Source organism: Macadamia integrifolia, chromosome 4, assembly GCF_013358625.1.
Source record: "Macadamia integrifolia cultivar HAES 741 chromosome 4, SCU_Mint_v3, whole genome shotgun sequence".
In the NCBI taxonomy this organism is placed as follows: Eukaryota; Viridiplantae; Streptophyta; class Magnoliopsida; order Proteales; family Proteaceae; genus Macadamia; species Macadamia integrifolia.
In genome coordinates, this window is record NC_056560.1 from 24850072 (window position 1) to 24873515 (window position 23444).

Genomic DNA, 23444 nt, shown 5'->3' on the forward strand with positions numbered 1-23444 from the left:
ATCAATTGGAAATGAGCTGTTACTATTTCAGGGTTATTTCAGGCTATGTTAGGTATGCATCTAGGTTGATAATGCATTCTGAGATGATAAAAAACAGTGAAAATTATCTTTTAGAATGCGTTCTCAGCTAGAATGGATTCTAAGAATTCGTACCAAACACAATCTTTTGTGCAAAGCGGTTATTTTTATATGGGATCTTCAGATTCATTTCACCAGATTAGGACATTTTGCATTTAGGATTTTATTTTGAACTAAAACCAATATGTTGAAAAAATTAGGAAACAGCCTCTCCAAAAGCAGGGGTTTAAGTCTGTGTACACTATGACCCTTCCCATTCCTTGCAGTGGTGGGTGCCTGGTGCACTCAGTATACCCTTTACCAATATGTGGAAAAATAAATAAATAAATAAATATATATATATATATATTTATATTTGTTCAACTACTACTCAGTTGTAGCCCACATATCTTCCATTTATGTGATAAGGCATCCATTATCAGTGGACTTTTCCGGCTAATTGTGATCAAACCCCTCAAGAAGGGGGTGATTGTCTTCCTCATCTTTGCGTCTGCTATGAAGAGTACCTTATGGGAGCTGTATACAAGACATTGGCTTCATGGAAGGTGAATTGTCTCTCACAGAGGGAGTGAAGTTTTCTTTGAAGTGTGATGGCTTCATTGCCAAATAATGACTTAATCCCATTCCTTATGCGCAGCAAATTCAAGTGCCTGTTGGTGGGGTGTTGCCAATATTAAAACAAGTTGGTTTGTAAAATTAAAGTCTGAGAGAATACATAAAATTCATGATACCTTATGATCTTGAGAGAGATGAAAGGGGTGGAGTGGGTGAGTGACTTTTTCCATATTTTCTTTTTTTGGGGTTAAATATTTAATCCATATAATGACTTGTTCCATTCCTTCTGCCCAGTAAATTCAAGTGCCTGTTGGAGGGGTGTTGCCCATATTAAAAACAAAGTTGGTTTGCAAAATTAACGTCTGGAAGGATACATAGAATTCATGAGAATTTGGATCTGGTCCTCATATGAGAATGGTTCTCATACGAGAGATTGAGTGGGTTCCAAGTGTGGATCAAGCACCATATGAGAATAATGGTTCTCATACGAGAGATTTGAATGGGTTCTCATACAAGGACCTGATCTGGACTCACTTGCGATACCTGATGATCTTGAGAGAGATGAAAGGGGTGAAGTGGGTGAGTGACTTTTTTTTTTTTTTGGGGGTGGGGTAAATATTTAATCCATTAAAACCTGCTATATGGGATTTTGCTTGCTCACATTGTATCTAAAATTCGCAATTACTAAAATCATCATCCCCAAAATTTTCTTATGGCTTCATGGCTGTTGCAATTGATTATGGGAAATCTCCAAAGCCCCTGCTGCTTATGATTCTTCCAAGAAACAAGTAGAGATTCAGAAGGTCAGGTCTCCTGCATTGGCTATATTCAACGGAACCACTCTCTTCTGTTGTCACTATAGAAACAAAGCTATGAGAGATGGGGTTGATCAATTCCAGGTATTTTGGGGTCTTGAAGATGAATGTTGAAGCAGATTCTCTGTAATCAATCAGGGGAATCCATAACGGACACTAGTGCCACAATACAACTCCACCTCTGAATCCAAACCTTCTTTTTGTTTTCGCCCTCAAAGGATTTCAGATTCGTATTGAATGAAATACCTTGTTTTCACTTGGCTGTGTCTTTTGATTTATCTAAGTCGGTAATATTCCCCTTTAGTCTCTTTGGTTGGAATCCGGCACAACTGAGCCCCGAAGTAAACCCCCAAAAGCCAAACACTACACTACTTCATCATCTTCTTCTCCTCACTATAATGGCAAACCCCTAAGCCTAAGCTTAAGCTGAGCTAAGGCGTAGATACTACTATAATTCACGCCTTATCGCCTAGGGCGTAGGCACCATTCTACTGCCTTGCAGCTAACACTGCACTGGAATGCAATCCAACCATGCATGCACCACTCATCTTTACAAATGTTTTGTAAATTGCCAAACAATGATCATTTCCATAGCTATTCTGGTAAACCAACCTTCTTGACCAGCCCAGAGGGAAAACCCACATCCCCCATTGCATAAAATGATGGAAAGTTTCTGAGGCAAGGGCTGGGAAAATTTTGGAAACAGATCAAAGTTTCAACCATTTTTACTGAGTCCCAGCCAAAAATAAATAAATAAATAAATCACATCTCATCTCATAGTTATTTTTGTGTGCATGAGAAACCAAAATTTCATCCTCCTGTCAGTAATGCATGCAAAAGTTTATTATTATATAAATATGAAAAAAAAAAAAACCCTGCTTGCATTTGTCTATGCCTAGACTCAAGCAGGTGAGAAAAGACTGCTTTCGCCCCACATGCCATGCGTTGAAGATGCCTCCACATGGCCTCCCATTGGTCTGACGCTGGCACAGTGGCCACGCAAGCGGATAACTTTCTCTTGCCCAATTAAAATACATGGCAACCGGGCTCCGTGAATCGTAGGTACCTCCCAAGTGCTCGTGTTTTTCACGAATTTCTCCCTGAAACTTTTGTTCCGTTCTGCTCCACTTGTCCCGAGTGAAATTTGCCTTTTAGATCTCAAAATTATAGTGAATTGTTCAGCTCTTTGAATAGACTTTACAGAGACCTCATGAATTCTTTTTTTGTGTGTGTGGGGGGGGGGGGGGGGTTGGTGAAGTAACGGATGAGTTATGGCATTGATATCAACCTTCGCCATTGCCAACTTACTAGCATTTGTTTAAATACAACCATATATGAACATCTTACCTGTGAACATTTTTAAAAAAATGTCTCCGTCCTTTTGGATGTAAAGTATAGTCAAGTAAATGGAAAATGAGAGGGATTAAAAAAAAAAAAGGAAAAACGAAAGGTAACACCAACAATTCTCAAAAACAATAAATAAATAAATAAAGTAAAATAAAATAAAATAAAATTCTGAATAGGGGTGACAAAAATTTCATGAAATTTACTTACATTTTCGTCAAAAAGTAAGAGAAAGCAAACATATTACTTCATTTTCAACTACATTTTACTTCATTTTCAACCATTTTTGTTAGATATCCCTGTTAAGTGATGACATCATCACTCAAACATGTAATTTTCTACCAAAATTATATTTTCATAAGCATAAAGCCTTAATCCCTAAAAAGACTAAACGGACTTCATATCACGATTTGGATTTTCCCCCTTTTTCATCGTCGCTCTCGACAATTGATTGATGAAATCCTGCTATGATTTTATCCATCGTCGTTGCCCCCCTCTTCATTGAGATTTGGATCTGCTCCCTCGTTGTTGCCCTTTCTTCATTGCTCTGATCCGCAGCTCTGACCGCAGATAAGAGAAAAGAGAAAGGGATGTTTGAAAGGTAAGCTTGAAAAAAAAGCAGCAAATGAACCCTTTTTAAGCTTTTTATTTTCATTTTAATTTTTGACGACTGATGCTGATGAGAACTCATTTAACTCTCTGTAAGAGCTTCAGAAATCCCTGGCCACAAGGAGTCGTCTTCTTTGAGTTCAGAATTTATAAATTCAAGAACACGAGTCATGAGAATTTTTTCCTTTGTTTTGGGTATTTGATTACTTAAAACCCAAAAGGGGAAATGCAAACCCTTGATTAATACTCTCTTTCACCAAGAGAAATCCAAACCCAACTGATTTTAGAATATTAGGCCATCGAAATGTACCCACCTGCAATGGTATCAATGGAATCATAGAACTAAACCAACTACCCAATTTAAATTCTAACCACCTGGCAGTGATCTAGCAAACCCTGCTCGTCTTCTGATCATATGAGATGAAAAAAGATGAAGCTCCTCTATTCTCAGAATTCAAAGAAAAAAAAAAAAAATGATTCAGTAAAAAAATTCTAATGGAAGCTCTCATTTGGCAACTGGGGATAATTCTTGGGGTCAAACGGGGGAGAGAGAGAGAAAGAGTACCAGGCACCTTATTCTCCTTCACCTCGTTCTTCCTGCAACGAAGATAATGGCTTCATAATTGCTTGCCTTGCCTCACTCTATCCTACGAGGTGATAGTCAAATAAGAGACACCCCCAAATTCAATTTTTTATTTTCTTTTCATTTCGTGGCAACTAAACATTGTCTTATAGATTTTGGGTCAAACCTGTTCAAAAAATGCTCCACTACCTTCAACCTTCCTCTGGCGGACAGAGAACACAAAAATAGGACACAACAGAAAACGTTTGGGTCGGCAGATCGGCGTGAGAAGAACGCAGCTAGGATTAAGGTGTGGGGAAGGTTAGGGTTCACTAATGGAGGGTTGGGATCCGAATACAAAGTTGACACTAACCAAAATTCTATTGTTGACGACGAAGGCAAGTCCAAGGGATGGGGCCGCATGGACTTAGCGGCTGAAGGAAGAGTACAAGTCATTGACAGCTTACACTCAGATGAACAAGTCCAACGACAACGATTGGTTCAGGATCACTACAGAAAATCCTGTGGGGACAAGATGGACGGGAGTGTGCTTTTTTTTTTTTTTAAGCTTAATCCAGAAAAGAGAAAGAATGAAATATAGGTATATTACTACAAGGGTAAACTGGTCTTTTTACAAGCCAATTTAACACCATCAGTCGCTTATGGGATGTTTGAAAGAATTCAAACTAGAAAAGAGGGTGTTGATATATATATATATATATATATGAAAGTACGTGAGAGGAACTTGATATTAGCATAGTTCAGGGGAGGGGAATGTAATTTCCTCTAAAATATTTAACAGTACAACATTTTACATCCAACCGCATGGAACCAACAGGAAACATTCACATACTAGAAGTAATATAAATATGACAGTAGAGACTACCTGGTTGGAATTATTGTCCAGTAATGGCTGGCACAATCCTCTCCAGAGTCCAGACCTGTCACCTGCCCACCCGTCTAAACAATGTAAAAGCAGACTCAAAATCTCCACCTTCAAGTCAATTACAAAGAATTACTACTGACAAAAGGAAAAACAAAACAAAATATTTGTATTCAGATTCTGGATCATCCCTCCAAGTACTTCACAATATTACTAAATAAAGGATCTCTGAAAAAAAAAAATTGCCACTCTTGGGCTGTTTACAACTTGAAGAAAACAAAATTAACTGACAAATTAAATATTACATACTAAGAGGGGATGGTTTGGGAGAGGGAGTTCCCCTGTAATCTACACATTGCAGACATTACTGACTGCCCAAAACTGAGACAAGAACTGATGCTACGAGGCAAGGAATTGACAGTTCAGAGGGCGAAAGAAAAAGTTACTTTCAGAACCTGCAGAAATCATTGGTAAGGCAATCACCATTTAATTCACTTTGTACATAAAGGTTGATTTTAATTAGAGATATGTATTGTTTCAAGTTCCAGAAGCTTGCTTTTCCTAAAAATATAAATTTAAAGAAAAGAAGAAGATGCAATTCACACATTTTCCTTTGCCACATACCCTTGCAAGATTTTTCAGGTATGAACACAGATAATCAAGGAGTGGTCTGTCCACAAAGGATGAAAGCTTGGATAAGGCTCTGGGCTGCACGAGTCTGATCAGGTGTCCCAGATACAACCACAACTCCTTCAGTAGCAACAGGCCTGGGATCGTGGACATCCACCTTAGCACCTGATATCTGTAAAAATACCAATAAACCAAGATCAAACATCCAAATAGAAACCAGAGAAAGAAATTACTGAAGATTTGAAACAAATAATTTGACCCATGATCCACAACCTGTCTAATATGATTCAAGTTACTATTATTCTCCCCATAAATGTTGCTCAACAATGTCCGAGGAACTACGACCTCAACAGTTGTGCTGGTCATAACTGCTGATTGACCTCCACTGCATGGACATACACAGTGATGAGAGTCATTAGCAATTCTTATTAGTACACAGATAAACTCATCAGTATTTATACGTAGAATAATTAGATCTGTGTTCTATATTTGAACAAAAAAAAATTTCAATTGTATAACCTAGCAATTGCAATCTGCATTTATTTTTTCCACACTGTTTGGGGTTCATATGACTAGGCCTGGAAGTGGGTGACTCAGTTTTCTCAATGGCCTCACAGTCCCTCAAGGGCGTGGTTATACATAGAACAATTAGATCTGTGTTCTCTATTTGCAAAAAAATAATTTCTATTGTGTAACCTAGCCATTACAATCTGCATTTTTTTTTCCAAATTGTGCGGGGTTCATATGACTAGGCCTGGAAGTGGGTGACTCGGTTTCCTCAATGGCCTCACAGTCCCTCAAGGGCGTGGTTTTAAGTTTTGGTCATAACTGCAAGTTTCAACCGAGAAAACTAGGTTTCGACATGGTCCGAGTCAAGACCAAGGGTCGAAACTGGTTTTGACACTACTCCTTGGAAGTTTGCAAGTTTTTTGCAAATCACTATCACTTGATTTCTTCCCACTTTTTTGCGCATTCAACCCTTCTACAACTTGTATTTACATGATTGGAGGTTGAAGGTAATGATTTTTTCCCAAGTAGTGCTAGTGTACAGAAACATTCAGCGTAGAGTAGCAAACTTGGGTCCAAACCACAAGTACCATTTTGGGTGATTTTTTTTTTTTGTGAAACTAATTATGGAATAGGATTAAAATGGTAAAACTGGTAACACAAAGGTCAAAAAACCATTTTTTGGCCCTCAAAACCTAGGCTTCAATTGGCCTAGAAAAATCCCAGGTTTGGACTAGGTTTCAGTCGAAACCCGAGATGCGCTAGGGTCAAAACCCAAAACCTTGCTCAAGGGTGAAAGGTTATGTCCTATGTAAGTTACCGCGATATGCACTAGCAGAGTGGACTCCATGAAATGAGAAACAAAAAGATATTTCACGAAAAGCAAGTTGGTGATCCTTCGGATATGGCCTCTTGAAGCTTTCAATGATTGTATTGAGGATACTGGTGTGAAATGTGAATGATCTGAGATGGTCAGGTCACAAGTTCTCTCGTTAAAATAAAAGAAGTGGGGCATCTCAGGTTGCTTATAAGCTTGATAGAGTGCTTGTTAACGAAGCTTGGCTCTCCACTTTTCCCTCTTCCCATGCCTCCTTTGACACCCCAAGTATCTCTGATCATTGCCCAATTTCCTCGTCAGTTCGACCTTATATCTTGTTTGACGCCAAACCATTCGAACACTTTGTGATGCAGAATCAAGGCTGAACCGGGTTGACCCTTCTAGCAATCTTGAACAAGACGAATTGGGTCTGGTTGGATTTTTGGGTTTGGTAGGATCTCTTAGGATATAATTAATTTAGGAAAGATTGAGTAATTATATTTGCGAAGATATGTAAAATTTTATTTTAGGTAGTTGTTAGACAAGTAGGGAGTTACCAATTTGAGTTTTATTTTGTTCTAATTTTATTAGTTTAGGATTTAGGAGATATTAGGAGATTTTATTTGATATCAATTTAGACTATAATTAGGAAGTTCTAATTTCAATTTAGTATAAGAAGGCATGTAACCTAACTTGTAAACGTGTTTTGAGAATGGATTGAATGAGAACTGTTTTGGTGCCGGGTAGGTGCAAAACTAGGTCATCTAACCTCCTTCCCCCCCCCCCTGCGCGATCTCTATTTTTCTTTCTTCTTCTCTTCCCTTCCCGTCAATCTGCCACAGCTTCTTACTCTATCACAATACCAGACTTGAGAGAAACTCTTGCAAACCAATCATCCCCAATCGTTTGACCTTGAGTTTTGGAGTGTTGATTCACCTCCCTAGGGTGATTTATACTGTAGAGAATCATACCCAAAAGCTCTCATTCTCCTGAGATTAAAACCCGATTTCAGTTCTGAACCTAAGATCCACTGCCAGATCTGTTTCAGCAAGCCCTAGATCTTGCAATCACTAGTTGTTTGACCTGATGGTTGCTTGCATACAAGAGCTTTACGAGTGTAGAGTCTATCCCTAAATTTTCAGACCCATCAGTCCCCTTTTGAGAGAGTTCTCTCCACCTGAAGACTCACTGGACTTCCACCCTGTCCTTTTTGGCTGGAGGTTAAAGACAACCATAACCGTGGGTTGTCAAAAAACCCTTTAATTCCTCTTTTTCCTTAGTACGCCTCTCTTTCTCCCACATCCTTCTTTATCCTTAATTTCCTTTTAATTCCAAGATTGCCCCTGAACGATAAATAGTAAACCCTATTAAGTCCCACTGTTTCCTTAGCTACAAACAGCCCCTTGGAATTTCTGGAATATTATGGAAATTCCATTGGTTATTAGATTTGAGCTAATTGTCAATCGGATGGGCCCATAAGCGATCTGATCCCAGATTTTAGTCCTCTCACCTAGATTTTTTCTCCATTGCCAAGGAAGCTTGGGACAGTCCAGTTCAAGCTTATTCCTCCTCTCTTATTGCTTTTTCCAGGAAGCTTTGGAATGTGAAATGTGCTTTTAAAGTTTGGAATGCTAACTCTTTTGGGGATATTTCCTCTCAGGTTTTTGATTGTAGGGACAATCTTTCTGGTATTCAGTTGAGACTTCAATCTGATCCTCACAATGCCCTCTTGGCAGATGAAGAAAAAGTTATCTCCTCGGATCTCTCCTCTTTGCTTGCTCAAGAGGATTTTTTTTTTTTTTTTTTTTTGGGTGAATAAATAATTCATTACCAAGTAGAAAAAGAAAACATACAGCCCCTAAAAAGGGGAGAGGGAGAGAAAATACAAAAACCAAAACTTAAAGAGGAGGGCCATTCCTGATGATGGAGCTAGGGAGCTCCCATGAATTCACAATATGGCAGTTTCTAGGAGAGTGATTACAAGTTGAAGAAACTGAGAAATCTTGGCCTTGACATCAAAGGAGATATAGCCCCAAATCTTTTCAAGAGAGTGAGAGTTGGAAGTCCATTTCCTATGATTTCTTTCCATCCAGATCTGTTTAATGGTTGTACAGAAGGCAAGCTTTCCCACAATATCACATACAGACTTTCCCTGAAATGTCATATCCATCCAAATCCACTTCCTATGGAATGGAAGAATTCTTCAATTTTCTTGCCAGCATTTGACAAGGATCCCTTTCTAGATAGATGAGGAAACAATGAAAGTGAAGAAGAGATGCTCAATATTCTCCGGCTCATTGCCATAAAGGATATACATACGATCTGCTGGAATGCCACTCTGAATGAGGAAAGATTGTGTAGACAAGGAATTTGTGAATTCTCCCCAAGCCGTGAAGCTCTAATGGGGAATGTGATGCTTGAACCAGATGAGTTTGTGCCAAGGGGAAGGTGGCCCATGATTCCTAACAAATTCCCAAGCAGCCTTGATAGTGAAGAGGAAGGTATCCATAGGATAAAATCCTGCCTTTGCCACTAAGATTCTTGGATGACCGGCAAAGAGTTCCAAATACCTGCAAGTTGGGGCAAGGATTGAGTCGTGCGGGACCAATTGCCAGAGGATAAAAAATCAACCACAAGGGCATACTTGGACAAACCCGAATTATAGATGTTTCTGGCACTTATGACATGGTATAGAATTCCTTTGGGGTGCCAAGGGTCTCAAGAGGAAAGTTATCTAAGCCAAAATAAAAGAATTAAATGGTTGGAATAGGTCTATGAAGTCCATAACAAATATCAACTCCATTCCCATGCTTGTGGCTCCAGATGGCTCCTCTGTGCATAGAGTTGAGGATATTAAGTAGTGGTTTTTAAATTATTTTAAGGAATTGTTTAGGGCTTCTTCGGTTCCGCTGGCCCCATCGTTGAGAATATACTCAGCAAGTTCATTCCCAACCACATCACCAGCATCTCCAAGCCATCCCCTTTGAGGATGAATTGTGGCTGCTATCCATTCTCACAAGTTTAAAACTGCTAGGCCACGGATGGTTTCAGTATTTAGGTTTTTTTCCTCCTCCTCTTGGGATATTATTAAAGGCAATCTCATCGAGGCAATTAAGAGTTTCTTCTTCAATCCAAGCTAGATCAAGTGCATTTGTCACACCTTTCTTTGTCTCATTCCCAAAAAGGAAGGCATTTTAGTTATGAAAATTTTAATGCCCATCTCATTATGCAGCCTTTTGTACAAGTTTATTGCTAAAGTCCTTCCCAACAAGCTTTAAGTTGTTGGTTGATTTGCCAGTTAGTGACAGTCAGTCGACTTTCATTCCAGGAAGGAGCATCTTTGATAACATCCTCCTTTGCAAATGAAATTGCCAAAGCCTTTGGCCAGATAATCCCACTCTCACGCTGCTCTCATGAAGGTAAACATCCATAAAGCCTTTGGCTCCTTGACGTGGGACTTTATTTCTAAGGTTATGATAAAGATGGGGTTTCGCTCAATGGTTGTTAATTTGATTCACCACTACATGCCTACTCCTTGCTTCTCAGTGTTGGTTAATGGAAGTCCGGCTGGATACTTCGCCTTGATGGGAATTTGCCAAGGGTGTCCTTTCTCCCTATATATCTTCTCATTGTCTCTTGAAGTCCTCTCCTACATTTATTGGTCAAGTATTTTTTGTTTTCCCTAGTCTACTATCAAAGAGTTGAAATCTCTTATGCCTACCTTCCTCTGGAAAGGAATTGATTCCTCTAGATTTCTTCACCCCATTAACTAGGCTGTTGTTTGTCTCCCCAAGGAGGAGGGAGATCTGGGTTTGAGTCATGTCAAAGAAGTCAACTCAATTGGTATTATTAAGTTGATCTGGAAGCTTGTAACTAAGAAGAAAAGTAGATGGGTTGATTGGGTATACTCGGGCCTCCTCTCTGATTCTATTTGTAGTGCTCCTACCTTATCTGATGGATCTTGGGTGTGGCGTAAGATTTTGTCCCTTCGATCCATTGCCCTTAGGGCTATCTCTTCTCAATTTGTTGATGGTGTCTCCACCTCCCTTTGGCTTGATCATTGGCACCTAATGGGTGTTCTCCTTCACTTTGCCAGAGCTAGAGCCATATACAGTTCGGGTCTTCCTAAGCAATCTATGGTCGCTAGCATCATTGGCCTTGGTGATTGGGCCCCTCAAGCTTCCTCCTCTTCTCTACTTAGTAGTGTGTGGAATGCTTTGCCATCCATAGTCAGAATGCTTCAAGGAAGAGGTGGTGATATTATGTGGACCCATGTCTCTTCAAGCCTTTTCAACTCTAAAGTAGCTTAAGATTTCATCCGATTAAAGGGTCTTTTATCTCTTTGGCGCAAGCTAGTCTGGTTCATGGTTTAAGATCTTGCTCTCACCCCCCATCTTGCTAATCCAAAAATGAAAAATCTCGCCGAGATCATGTATTTTTTCGCGGTAGAGTCGGTGGTTGGTCTCGGTGGTCATATGGTCGGTCTTTGTAGTCCATGAAACTAGGTATTTACACTATTTTAGGACTTCTAAACCCAATGGAAACATCAATATTTTAAAAATCAAACTTAAAATGGTACTTTGACTTAGTACCCTATGTAAGTAGCCTCCAGGTCCGACGGCTAGTATGCTCTATTCCACAATCCACATTCCACAACCAACACATGACATATCATAATCTTAAGAATTTAAAAGACATCATAGATAATTACTTAATTGATTAACAATTAGCATTGATGACTGATGAGTCACATTAACATACATTTGAAAATTTGAAATGACATAAGATAGGCTAGTGATGATGTTTCGATGAAAAAATGGGTTTGAAGAAGATTTTTTTTTTTTTTTAATCTAAAATGGTTCTTGAGAAGAAAAGTGTTGCTGCCGAAAATCCATATGAGTTGATCCTGCACAAATACAGAAGGCAAAGGCCCGAATGTTTATCCGGGGTTATTCCTCCGACGCCCAAGTTAGAGATCGGCCGCACAGCTTTTCACAAGGGTAATGGTGAGGGTTTTTTTGCATACCTTTTTTCCTCTGCTCGGGCCCTCTCTTATAGTCCTTAGGGTTTAGGGTTTCTCTTTTCCTTGGATAAGTCCTTCTTGGGTCTGCCTCCTTTCCTCTTCGAGTCCTACTCGGATATGTCTTATCCCCTTCGTGGGGAATATTCTCTCCACGTGGTTGACGCGGTCAGACTCCTTGCAGACTCTAACAGGTGAGCGACACGTGTCCTTTCCTTAGATACCACGTGTTCTTACCCTACTGGGTAATCAATTTGGCCGTATCAGTAGTCCCCTTACTCTCACCAGGAGGCTCTTCCTGTGGGAGTAACCAAGTTTTTCATCATTTTTTTCTCATTCATGCGTCCCTTCGGCCTTATTCCTTCGGCTTCGACCTTAGTTTTGCCTGAGACCGAGACGTTCGATCAGGTCAGCTCGGCCTTGGCCTGAGCGCCCAACCGAGGTAGGGACCTTCGGTCAGGTCAGCTCGGCCCCGGCCTGAGCTCCCAACCGAGGTGAGGACCTTCGGTCAGGTCCGCTCGGCCTTGACCTGAGCTCCCAACCGAGGTAGGGACCTTCGGTCAAGTCCTCTCGGCCTTGGCCTGAGCTCCCAACTGAGGTGATGACCTTCGGTTAGGTCTGCTCGACTTTGGCCTGAGCCCCCAACCGAGATAGGGACCTTCGGTCAGGTCCGCTCGGCCTTAGCCTGAGCTCCAAACCGAGGTGAGGACCTTTGGTCAGGTCCGCTCGGCCTCAGCCTGAGCTCCCAACCGAGGTGAGGACCTTCGGTCAGGTCCGCTTGGCCTTGGCCTGAGCCCCCAACCAAGGTGAACCTTCGGTCAAGTCCGCTCGGCTTTGGCCTGAGCCCCCAACTGAGGTAGGGACCTTCGGTCAAGTCTGCTCGACCTTAGCTTGTGTCCCAACCTAGGAGAGGACCTTCGGTCAGGTCCACTCGGCCTTGGCCTGAGCTCCCAACTGAGGTGGTGACCTTCGGTCAGGTCCGCTCGGCTTTGGCTTGAGCCCCCAACCGAGGTAGAGACCTTCGGTCAGGTCCGCTTGGCCTGAGCTCCCAACCGAGGTGAGGACCTTCGGTCAGGTCCACTCAGCTTTGGCCTGAGCCCCCAACCGAGGTAGGGACCTTTGATCAGGTCTGCTCGGCCTTGGCTTGAGCTCTCAACCGAGGTGAGGACCTTCGGTCAGGTCCGCTCGGCTTTGGCCTGAGCCCCCAACCGAGGTTAAAACCTTCGGTCAGGCCTGCTCGGCCTTGGCCTGAGTTCCCAACCGAGGTAGGGACCTTCGGTCAGGTCAGCTCGGCCTCGGCCAGAGCTCCCAACCGAGGTGAGGACCTTCGATCAGGTTTGCTCGGCCTTGGCCTAAGCTCCCAACCAAGGTAGGGACCTTTGGTCAAGTCTGCTTTGGCACAGATCTCGAGGGGTGGTAATTGGTGACATGACGGCACCATTAATGCTCGGGCAGTCGTACCATTTTTCTTCTATTTATAAAGTGTGGGGGTCCATTTGTGGGCCATTTTTCTTTTTCCCTCGGAGAGCCTTCCTTCGGTCTAGGTGTTCCTTTTCCTTTAGCGCTTCGTCTTCACCAAAAGTAAGTACGATGTCTTCTTCATCCGGGTATAGTCCCTCGTCCTCCGAGAAGACAATGTCTCACCGTAGGTATCGGAGTCCAGGGGGGTCCGAGGGATGTCATCGGACTCTTCCCCCGATTCGCCCTCTGCTCTTGACTCATCGTCAGCGGCCTCGCTGTCTGGGTCCGAGGGTGGCTCAAACGGTGAGGGATTCTGGGAGAGGGTGCTTGAATCCCTAGCCCAGACCCAGGACCCCCTCGAGGTGGAGGCCCTGCACATCGTTTCCACCATGGATGAGCCGGAGCTGGGGGAGCTAAGGGCCTCCTTCAGTATCTCGGATGCTTTCGAGCTCCGGCTACCGAAACCGACCGACTGAGCCAGCTATCAGAACTCCGAAGAGCTGTGCCTATATAAGGAGGCGTTTAAGGCCAGCCTTCGGCTTCCCTTCCATCCTTTCTTTGCCAGGGTGTTTCGGCACTACGGGATTTGTCCGACCCAGCTAACACCGAACGGATGGCGGCAGATGCTAGGCGCCAGAGGCCTCTCTTCCTCCCTCTCTTCATCGACTGCTTCCTTCTTCAGGCCTGTAAGAGGCTTTCGGGCTGGTACTACTTCAGCCCTTAGAAAGACCTTCGACTGCTGAACGGTTACCCAACGTCGATCCACGGGTGGAAGGAGAAATTCTTATTCGTGAGGTCGTCCGAGGGGGTGCCCTTCGGCACCGTCTGGGATATCCCCGATCTGAGGACAGTGAACTCCGCCCCTGCCCTTCTTAGGACAGACGCAGAGTCGATGGCTATGGTGAAGCGTCAAGACACCTCCCCTCCAGTTGAGTCCGATAGCCTTAAGTCCGACGCCATTTTGTTCAGATTCGGGCTTAGCCCGGGTGAGTCTTAGGCCAGCTCAAGTTTATTTGCCTCGGGTACTTGTGTTTCATACTAACTCCCTTCGTCTTCATGCAGTGCAAATCTCCAGGGCCGAGGCTAGGGCTGCAGTTGCGGAGAGGCAAGTCCAGATAAGGGAGGCCAGGGCGCGGGATGCACAGCAGCAGCAGAGGCTGAAGAGGAAAGGAAAGAAGAAGGGTCCTCCCTCCTCCGAAGCTCCCCCACCAAAGAAAAGGTCCAGGGCCGAAGGACCCAGTACCGAAGCGGTCCAGGCCCTCGCTGCTCCGAGCCATAGCTTGTCTGCCCGAGACTCTTCCCCCGTGGCAAACTTCAGAAGCAAGAGGGCTGGGAATGTTAGGGCCGAGGTTGGCTTCGTCCCTTAGTGGTCGGTTAAAGAAGACGACACCCTGTCCGTTAGCTATGTCACTCGTGAGCTGGTACTGAAGGGCAGCCTCCCCCGAGATGCCGCCGAAGCACAACGATAAGGGACGGCGGCCATGATAACTAGAGCCTGCATCTTCATGGCAGGGGTAAGCTTCGGTCTTCCAAATCTTGATTTATGATCATTGCAACGTACTGACCATCGGTGTCTTACGCAGGCCGAAAACCAAGTGGGTCAGCTAGCGATCTAGGCCGAAGCCATGGCCCAAGACCTCGAGGCTTCCTAACGCGAGAAGTCAGTCCTGGAGAATGAGCGTTCGGTTCTCCTCGAGAAGGTGGAGCACCTGTAAGAGGACCTTCTTCGTACTCGCCAGGAATGCGATCAGAAGCTTGCGGAGCTGAAGGCGCAGATAACGGCAAGGGTTCAGGAGGCCGAGACCTGAGGGGCCGAGAAGTATAGGGCCTCTAAGGGCATTCGGGAGGAGGTCAAACGCGCCATCGCCCCTACTGGGGTTCCGAGATTGGGTCCGAGAGCACTACCCAGAGGTCTCTTTCGAGGACAGCGGGCTCATCTTCGAAGAAGAGTGTTGAGGCAGCCCCAACAACCACCAAGGTTGTTGACGCCGACGGCGAAGGCTGTAGCGAGGAAGGTGAGGTTCAGCTGCAACGTGAGGTGCCTTTGACTCCTGGTCACGATGGCTCCGATGGGGAGACCCTCCACCATGCCGACGACGAGGCCGTGAACCCGAAAGACGCCCCCTGAAGCCACCCTGCACCCTACCTCAGCCTTCGGGCTCTCTTTTTTTGTGATGTGAGCCTTCGGGCCTTTTCATGTAATCTCGGCCTTCGGGCCTTTTTAATGAATGAATATTTCCCTTTCTTCGGATACCTTTGCCTTTTGCTTTTTTGCATTTTCTTTCTGATAAGGGATCTTTAGCCCGTTGGTAGGTGCAAGAAGGCCGAACCCCTCAGCGGCCCTAGGATTATACGCCTCCACTCTAGTACGAGGCTTGGTTATGCTCCATTGGCTTATCCGAGAGGTTTCCCACGTCTGAGGGCCGTGGACTTGAGGGATCCTGAACAAGTAGGATTCGGTCGGTGCCCCCGACCGAGATAAAGACCCTCGGTCAGGTCTGCTCGGCCTTGGCCAGAGCTCCCAACCGAGGCCGTGACCTTCGGTCAGGTCAGCTCAGCCTTAGCTAGAGCCCCCAACCGACGTAAGGACCTTCGGTCAGGTCCGCTCGGTCTTAGCCAGAGCCCCCAACCGAGGTCGTGACCTTCAGTCAGGTCAGCTCGGCCTTCGCCTGAGCTCCCAACTGAGGTAGGGACCTTTGGCTCTGCCTTGATCAACAACCGTGGTGATGACCGAAGTAAGGACCTTCGGCAAAGCTAAAGCCATCAAACAAGAGAATTCCTATCAATTGCCGTAAACCAGCTTACATATTTTTCATAAGTAAAATCATCCGGAGAGCTTAGGATGAGGAGTTACAACTAAAAAGTGCTTAGGAGCAAAAAATTACAAAATGTGATTTCTCACTACTTCACTACTGGTAGAATTTTCTCAAGTTCTTCGAGTTCCACAATTGGGGTACCCTCTCTCCCCCCATAGTCTCTAGGTGATAGGAACCCGGTCGTATTACCCTTGAGACTCTGTAAGGACCTTCCTAATTCGGAGCTAGCTTTCCTTGATGCCTCGGGTATGATATTTCTACCCTTCTGAGAACGAAGTCACCCATTCTGTACTCATTCTTTCAGACTTTGGAGTTATAGTGCCTCGCAACCCTCTGCTGGTAGGCGGCGATCCTTTCTTATGAGGTGTCCCTGACTTCGCTCAAGAGGTCTAAATTCATCCGGAGTCCTTTATCGTTTTCTTCTTCATTGTAGTACTGAATCCAATGGGTTACAGCCCCTACCTCCACCGGAAGTACAGCTTCGGTGCCGTAAGTTAAAACGAAGGGTGTTTCTCCGGTGGCCGACCTCTCAGTTGTGCGGTCAGCCCAGAGGATATTGTCCAACTCATCTGCCCATAACCCTTTGGCATCATCCAATCTCTTCTTTATTCCTTGGAGCAGGGTACGGTTGGTTACCTCTGTCAGCCCATTGGTCGGTGGATAACCGACATATGTTTTCCTGTGGTTAGTGCCGAGGGCATCACAAAACGAGCCGAAATTCGGATTGGCGAACTGAGTTCGATTGTCCATTACCACCACCTGAGGGATTCCAAATCGATAGACTACCACTCTCTGGAAGAAGTTCCTTACATTCTTTTCGGATATCGTCGCCAGTGCTTCGGCCTCTGCCCATTTCGTGAAGTAGTCTACCGCCACCACTACAAACTTCCTTTGTCTCGTGGTCAGGGAAAATGGGCCCATGATGTCCATTCCCCACATGGCGAATGGTATCGGGCTTGATAGGGATGAGAGCTCGGTAGAGTGCTGCCTAGGGACGGGGATGAACATCTGGCACTTGATGCACTTCCTAATTAACGATTCCGTGTCCTTCCTCATTGTCAGCCAGAACTGGCCCTGCCTCAGCACTTTATGTGCCAAGGCCCGGGATTCCAGGTGTTGGCCGCATATCCCTTCATGCACTTCTAGGAGTGCATACTCGCCATCGGCGGGGTTCAGGCACTTGAGGTACGGCATGGTGAACCCTATTTTGTATAGTGTCTCGTCCTTCAGAAGGAAGCGTGCTGACCTCATCCGTACTTTCCTTGCCTCGTCCCTATTCTCGGGGAGCTTTCCTTCCTTGAGGTATTCGGTTATGGCATCCATCCAGCTATGGCCATGTTCGCCTACAGGTAATACCTCTTGGGATCTTTCAGTACTCGGCTGTGGTAGCACTTCAAAATACACCGATCGTCCAAGGTCTGCGAAGTCGGAGGTGGCCAACTGCGACAGTGCGTCTGCACTAGCATTCTCTTCTCGTGGCACCTGCCTTACCTTGAATTCCTTGAAGGGTGTTATTCTTTCTTGCACTGTCTTCAAGTACCCCGCCATCCTTTGTTCTTTGGCTTCGTAGTCTCCATTCACCTTCGTACCACGAGCTGTGAATCACTATGCACCACCAGCTCCTGTACCATCAAAGCCCGTGCCAGATTAATTCCGGCTATTAACGCTTCGTACTCTGCTTCGTTGTTGGAGGCATCGAAGTCGAACCGTAGGGCGTACTCGATCTTGAAACCTCCGGGCTAACCAATATAATCCCTGCGCCGCTTCCTGCACTGTTGGAAGCACCATCCACGTACAATGCCCAAGCCTTTTCATCTCGGTCCTCGGAAGATTCTTGGGGATCGTCAAGGAGCGTCGTCTCGGCTATGAAGTCTGCGAGGGCTTGTGCTTTTATTGCCGTTCTCGGTTTGTACTGGATGTCGAATTCTCCCAATTCTATGGCCCAGTTTACCAGGCGACCGGACATATCCGGCCGCTGCAGTATCTTCTTCAGGGGCTGGTCTGTGAGCATGCATACCGTATGCGATTGAAAATAGGGCCTCAGCTTTCTTGCCGCTGTTACCAGGGCGTATGCCACTTTCTCCGTCTTTCTATATCTTGTTTCGGCATCTAGCAGGGTTCGGCTGACGTAGTATATCAGCCATTGTTGCCTTCCTTCTTCCTTTGTCAGTACTGCACTTACAACTACTGCTGATACAGCAAGGTACAATTGCAAGGTATCTCTGGCGTTTGGCTTTGTCAGCAGTGGGGGTGCGGCCAGGTACTCCTTTAGTTGTTCAAAGGACTTTTCACATTCCTCTATCCACTCGAACTTCTTGGATCCCTTCAAGGCTCTGAAGAAGGGGAGGCATCTGTCAGCCGACCGAGATAGGAATCGCCCTAGGGCGGCGACTCTGCCTGTTAGCTCCTGGACTTGCTTCACATTCTAGGGTGACCTCATATCTCGAAGGGCTTATATTTTCACCAGGTTGGCTTCAATTCCCCTCTCCGAGACAATGAAGCCGATGAACTTTCCCAAGGCTACTCCGAATGCACACTTTGCCTGGTTCAGCTTCATGCCGTACTGCCTCAGCACCTGGAATGCCTTTTCTAAGTCTTGAATGTGTTGTTCCGCCTTCAGGCTTTTTACAAGCATATCGTCCACGTATACCTTCATGATTTTACCGATCATCCCCTTGAAGATTTTATTCACCAACCTTTGATAGGTGGCCCCTGCGTTTTTTAGCCCAAAGGGCATGACTTCATAGCAGTACAATCCTCCCTCGGTCACAAAGGATGTCTTCGGGACATCAACCTCTGACATCTTGATTTGATTGTACCCCGAGTATGCATCCATGAAGCTCAGCGCCTTGTATCCTGCTGTGGCATCAATGAGGAGGTCTATTTTTGACAGGGGGTATCCGTCCTTCGGGCAGGCCTTGTTCAGATCGGTGAAGTCAATGCAGATCCTCCACTTTTCATTTACCTTCGGGACCATCACCACGTTGGATATCCACTCCGGTTATTGGATCTCGCGGATGAACTGGGCCTTCAGCAACTTCTCTACTTCTTCATCTATTTTCTGCTGCCTTTCGGGGGCAAAAGTCTTCTTCTGATGCACCGGCTTCTTTGCCGGGTTGACATTCAGATGATGCTCTATTACTTCTCGATCTATTCCAGGCATGTTTGAAGCCGACCAGGCGAAGACGTCAGAGTTGTTTTGGAGGAATGAGACGAGTTTTTCTCGTTGTTGCCTTGGCATTGTAGCCCCGATCTGGAATTGCCGAGCGTTATCCCCCTCTTCGGCCTCAACTTGTACCAGATCCTCAGCCGATTCCCCCCGTTGATAACTGGCGTCATCGCGCAGATCTTCTATCGGGAGCGCCTCGCTCGCCTTTTCTCTTCCCAACAAGGTAGTGGCGTAGCACCTCCAGGATGCCTCCTGATAGCCTCAACATTCACCGACACCGTTCTTGGTTGGGAATTTCATCTTGAGATGGGGTGTAGGGACGACAGCCTTTAGTAGGTTCAAACCAACCCTCCCTAGTATGGCGTTGTATGCCGAGGTAATGCCTACTACCAGGAAGTTGATCATGATTGTTACTTGGCAATCTCCGGTGCCGGCTCTTACTGGCAACTCAATCGATCCCTCCACTTTTACTGGGACGCCGGAGAATCCCTGCAACGGGTGTTCGACTTTCTTTAACTTTCCCTCGTCCAGGCCCATCTTCTGGAAAGCCTCAAGGAACAGGTTATCAGTTGAACTGCCATTATCCACTAAGATCCTCTTCACTTTGCAATCCGCTATGGTCATGGTGACTACCAAGGCATCGTCGTGCGGAGTGTGCACCCCTTCCAGATCGTCGTCTGAGAAGGAAATAACCATCCCCGTCCTCGCCTTCTTGTTCGACCATTCAGCCACATGTACGCTTCTCGCATAGGATTTTGCTTTCCTAGCCGAGACTGAACTTTCTCCAACGGCTAGGCCTCCACAGATTGTCACTATAACCCTAGTTGGGCTCTTATTCTCATCACGGAGGCGATGGGCAGCTTGCTTGGGTGTCCGGTCCCTTTGCCGTTCCTGATTGCCTCTGCGGGCTGGCCCCTTCTTTCATAGCGGCCTCTGCCATCTCTCCGACGGTTATCCCTATGGTCATTACCGTCTTAGGCATCCTCTTTTTCGCGGTCCACGAATCGGCCTAGATATCCTCTTCGGATCATTCCCTCTATTTCCCCCTTGAGGTGACAACAATCTTCAATGTCATGGCCGTGGTCCCTATAGAAGTGGCAATATCTGTCCATATTACGTCTCTCGGGGTTCCGTCCAGTCTTCCCTAGTCACTTCATGGCTCTGGCATCCGGGGAGTCCTTTATCTGCATCAGTACATCCGTTCGTCTCCGGTTCAGGGGCGCGTATTTCTCGAACTTCCTTGGTGGATTGGGTGCCCGACCGCGCTCAGACTTTCGTCTTTTGCCTTCTTCGGAGGGTTTGTCGTCGCCCCTTGAGATCCTTTTCCTTCCCGTCTTCCTTTTAGCTTCTTCATCAGCTTGAAGGGTTTCTTCCATCTGGATGTACTTATCCCACCAAGCTCTCAACTCGGCCAGGTTCCTCGGTGTATGCTTCGCCAAAGACCTTTTCAGCTCCTTATCCTTGACGCCTCCCAGCAGGGCTGTGAACTCTTCTTTCGGGTCCAGACCTCTGATCGTGATCTTCTCTTATTGGAAGCGCTTCATGTAGTTCCGCAGTGATTCTCCTTCATGTTGCTTGACGTTGGTCAAGTTCAACGTGGTCTTCTGAAGGGGTTGGCTACTGGAGAATCTCTTCACGAAGAAGTAACTTAGATCGTTGAAGCTGTGGATCGAATTCGTCGGCAGACAGTTGTACCATAGCCTTGTCGCTCCTTTGAACGTCAATGGTAGGGCGCGACACATGATGTTTTTCGAGACTCGATGGAACTACATAGCGACCTTGAAGCCTTCCAGATTATCGACGGGGTCCCCAGACCCGTCGTAGGTGTCATACTTTGGCAGGCGAAAGCCGATCGGGAGGGGGTCCCTCATGACCTCATCAGCTAGAGCCGTGTCATGAGTGAGGTCTGGCTCGTGAGCTCCTGTTTGATTTTCTGCCACCTTCTTGATCTCATCTTTCAGGTCAAGGATCATTTGCTTCAACCCCGAGTCCTCGTCTCTGTTCGTCTCCTTGGTGTGGTTCCCTATGTCGGTCTCCGGTGGCACGCCGCGTCCTTCCCCTGGGTGCGGGACTTTCCCTCATTGCTCAGTTTAAAAAATTATGACCGGACCTTATCGATCCTGTACTGCTCCGGTCCTCGTCTCGAGCTCTCTCGGGTTGGATATGGGGGCCTCGCGGTGCTCCGCCGGTCTTCTGAGAGAGCTTTGGAGACCTCCTTCATTGCCTCGGCCATTCGGTCATATTTCTCCTGGAGGGCTTCGAACTGCTCCCTTGTCACATATTCCTGCGCTCCAGGAGGGGGTGGAGGATTACTATCTCCGCGCACCGAATATCCGGCCAAACGCTGGTACCTCGTGGAACCTTCCCGATCATCGTTTCCCCTTTCTCGTCCGATTTCCGTCGGGGGAGGAAGCCCTCCTGAAGGTTCCTCCTCCCCCATGTTCATGTTCGATGCTGCTCTCTTCTTACGATTGTAGGTTCTCCCCACCATTACTGTCGTTCCCACAGACGGCGCCAATCTGTTGCTTCCGAAAATCCGTATGAGCTGATCCTGCACAAATACAGAAGGCAGAGGCCCAGATGTTTATCCGGGGTTAGTCCTCTAAAGCCCAAGTTAGAGATCGGCCGCACAGCTTTTCACAAGTGTAATGGTGAGGGTTTTTCTGCATACCTTTTTTCCTCTGCTCGGGCCCTCTTATAGTCCTTAGGGTTTAGGGTTTCTCTTTTCCTTGGAGGAGTCCTCCTCAGGTCCGCCTCCTTTCCTCTTCGAGTCCTACTCGGATACGTCTTATCCCCTTCGTGGGGAATATTCTCTCCACGTGGTTGACGCGGTCAGACTCCTTGCAGATTCTAACAGGTGAGCGACACGTGTCCTCTCCTTAGATACCACGTGTTCTTACCCTACTGGGCAATCAATTTGGCCGTATCAAAAAGTAATTCCAAATGTGGATGAGTAGGTAATATTCTTTACTCTTTAAGCTTCAATGAGTGTAGGAATGGGATCCTCGAGCAAAAGCACCAAAATTCTTGCCCCTTAGTGTTTTTTCCTTCAAAAAAGTAGAGAGGCGAGATCTTAGCAAGATTTGGCAAGATTTTGGCGAGATTTAGCGAGATTTGGTGAGATTTGACGAGATCTTGTCGTTTTTCAATTTTTCCTGTGATCTCGTCTCGTTAATCTAAAAAAATCGCCAAGATCTTGAACCATGGTTTGGTTCAAATACCATAGCTTTACGGTCTGGCGGGCTCTCTCCAACTGCCTCCCAATGCAGTCCTTCCTCATTCATCATCATATCTTTGTCTAGCCCTCGTGCTACCTCTGTTGGAATGTTGTGGAAGATATAGATCACCTCTTTTTTTCTTGACCCCTCTCCTCTTCTATTTGGAAAGGGGTCCTTGCTAAATGTTAACCTAGAAGTCAAATGATTCCACCCTTCTAGAGGGAATGGATTAGGGTGGATATGTCTTTTGCCGGTTCTACCATTTGTGAATTGTGATGTTGTGGGCAAGCATGCCCTCAGTGCTACCATCAACTAGATTTGGATGGAAAGAAATTTCAGGAAATGGACCTCAAAATCTATATCTCTTTGTCAAATTTGGGACTCCATTACATTAAAGCCAAGTTATCTTGTGTTTCCTCTTCTTGTATTGACTCCCCAAAGGAACATGCACATTGTTGTTTCCTGGGGCCTTTCTCCCTCCTTTCTTGAAGTCTCCTATGATCCTTGGGAGTTGGGGGTTGATCATGTATTGTTTTCTTGTCTTTTCACCCTCTTTGGGGACTGATTTATTATTTTCCACTTTGGTAATGAATTATTTATTGACACCAAAAAAAAAAAATTATAAAATGAAGATAATCACAGAGTTTTCCCAAAGAATTTTGTGCTGATAACGCAAGTATTCTGTGCTACACTATTGAGAAAGGTATTTCTGAGGTAGTTATTCTCAAGGATTCTCTTTGTCTCGTTCATTTGAGGATATGCAGATTCTTTGGTGTTTTGGTCTCCCGAACAGCCTCCCTAATGCTGCAGGGATTCTTGAGGTTTTTTGGTGCAAGCCACCTATCCAATGGGATAACCTTAATATAGATGGATGCTCGCTAGGCAATTCAGGTAAAGCTGGTGCGGGTGGGATTTTTCACTACTCGGTTGGTGCCCCTTTATGGTGTTTTCTGGGTGTGC

General features: G+C 45.6%; 1 protein-coding gene across 1 annotated transcript in view; it reads right to left on the reverse strand.

Annotated features, from left to right (window-relative positions):
• Positions 1-4924: 4924 nt before the first annotated feature.
• Positions 4925-23444, reverse strand: part of LOC122076785 (KH domain-containing protein HEN4) — a 30534-nt gene continuing 12014 nt past the window's right edge. The window contains exons 6-8 of the mRNA XM_042642332.1: positions 5750-5861; positions 5471-5648; positions 4925-5301 (exon numbers count right to left, since the gene is read on the reverse strand). Coding sequence (XP_042498266.1) covers positions 5505-5648; positions 5750-5861 — 256 coding nt within the window. The 3' untranslated portion in view covers positions 4925-5301; positions 5471-5504. The remainder of the gene's footprint in view (positions 5302-5470; positions 5649-5749; positions 5862-23444) is intronic.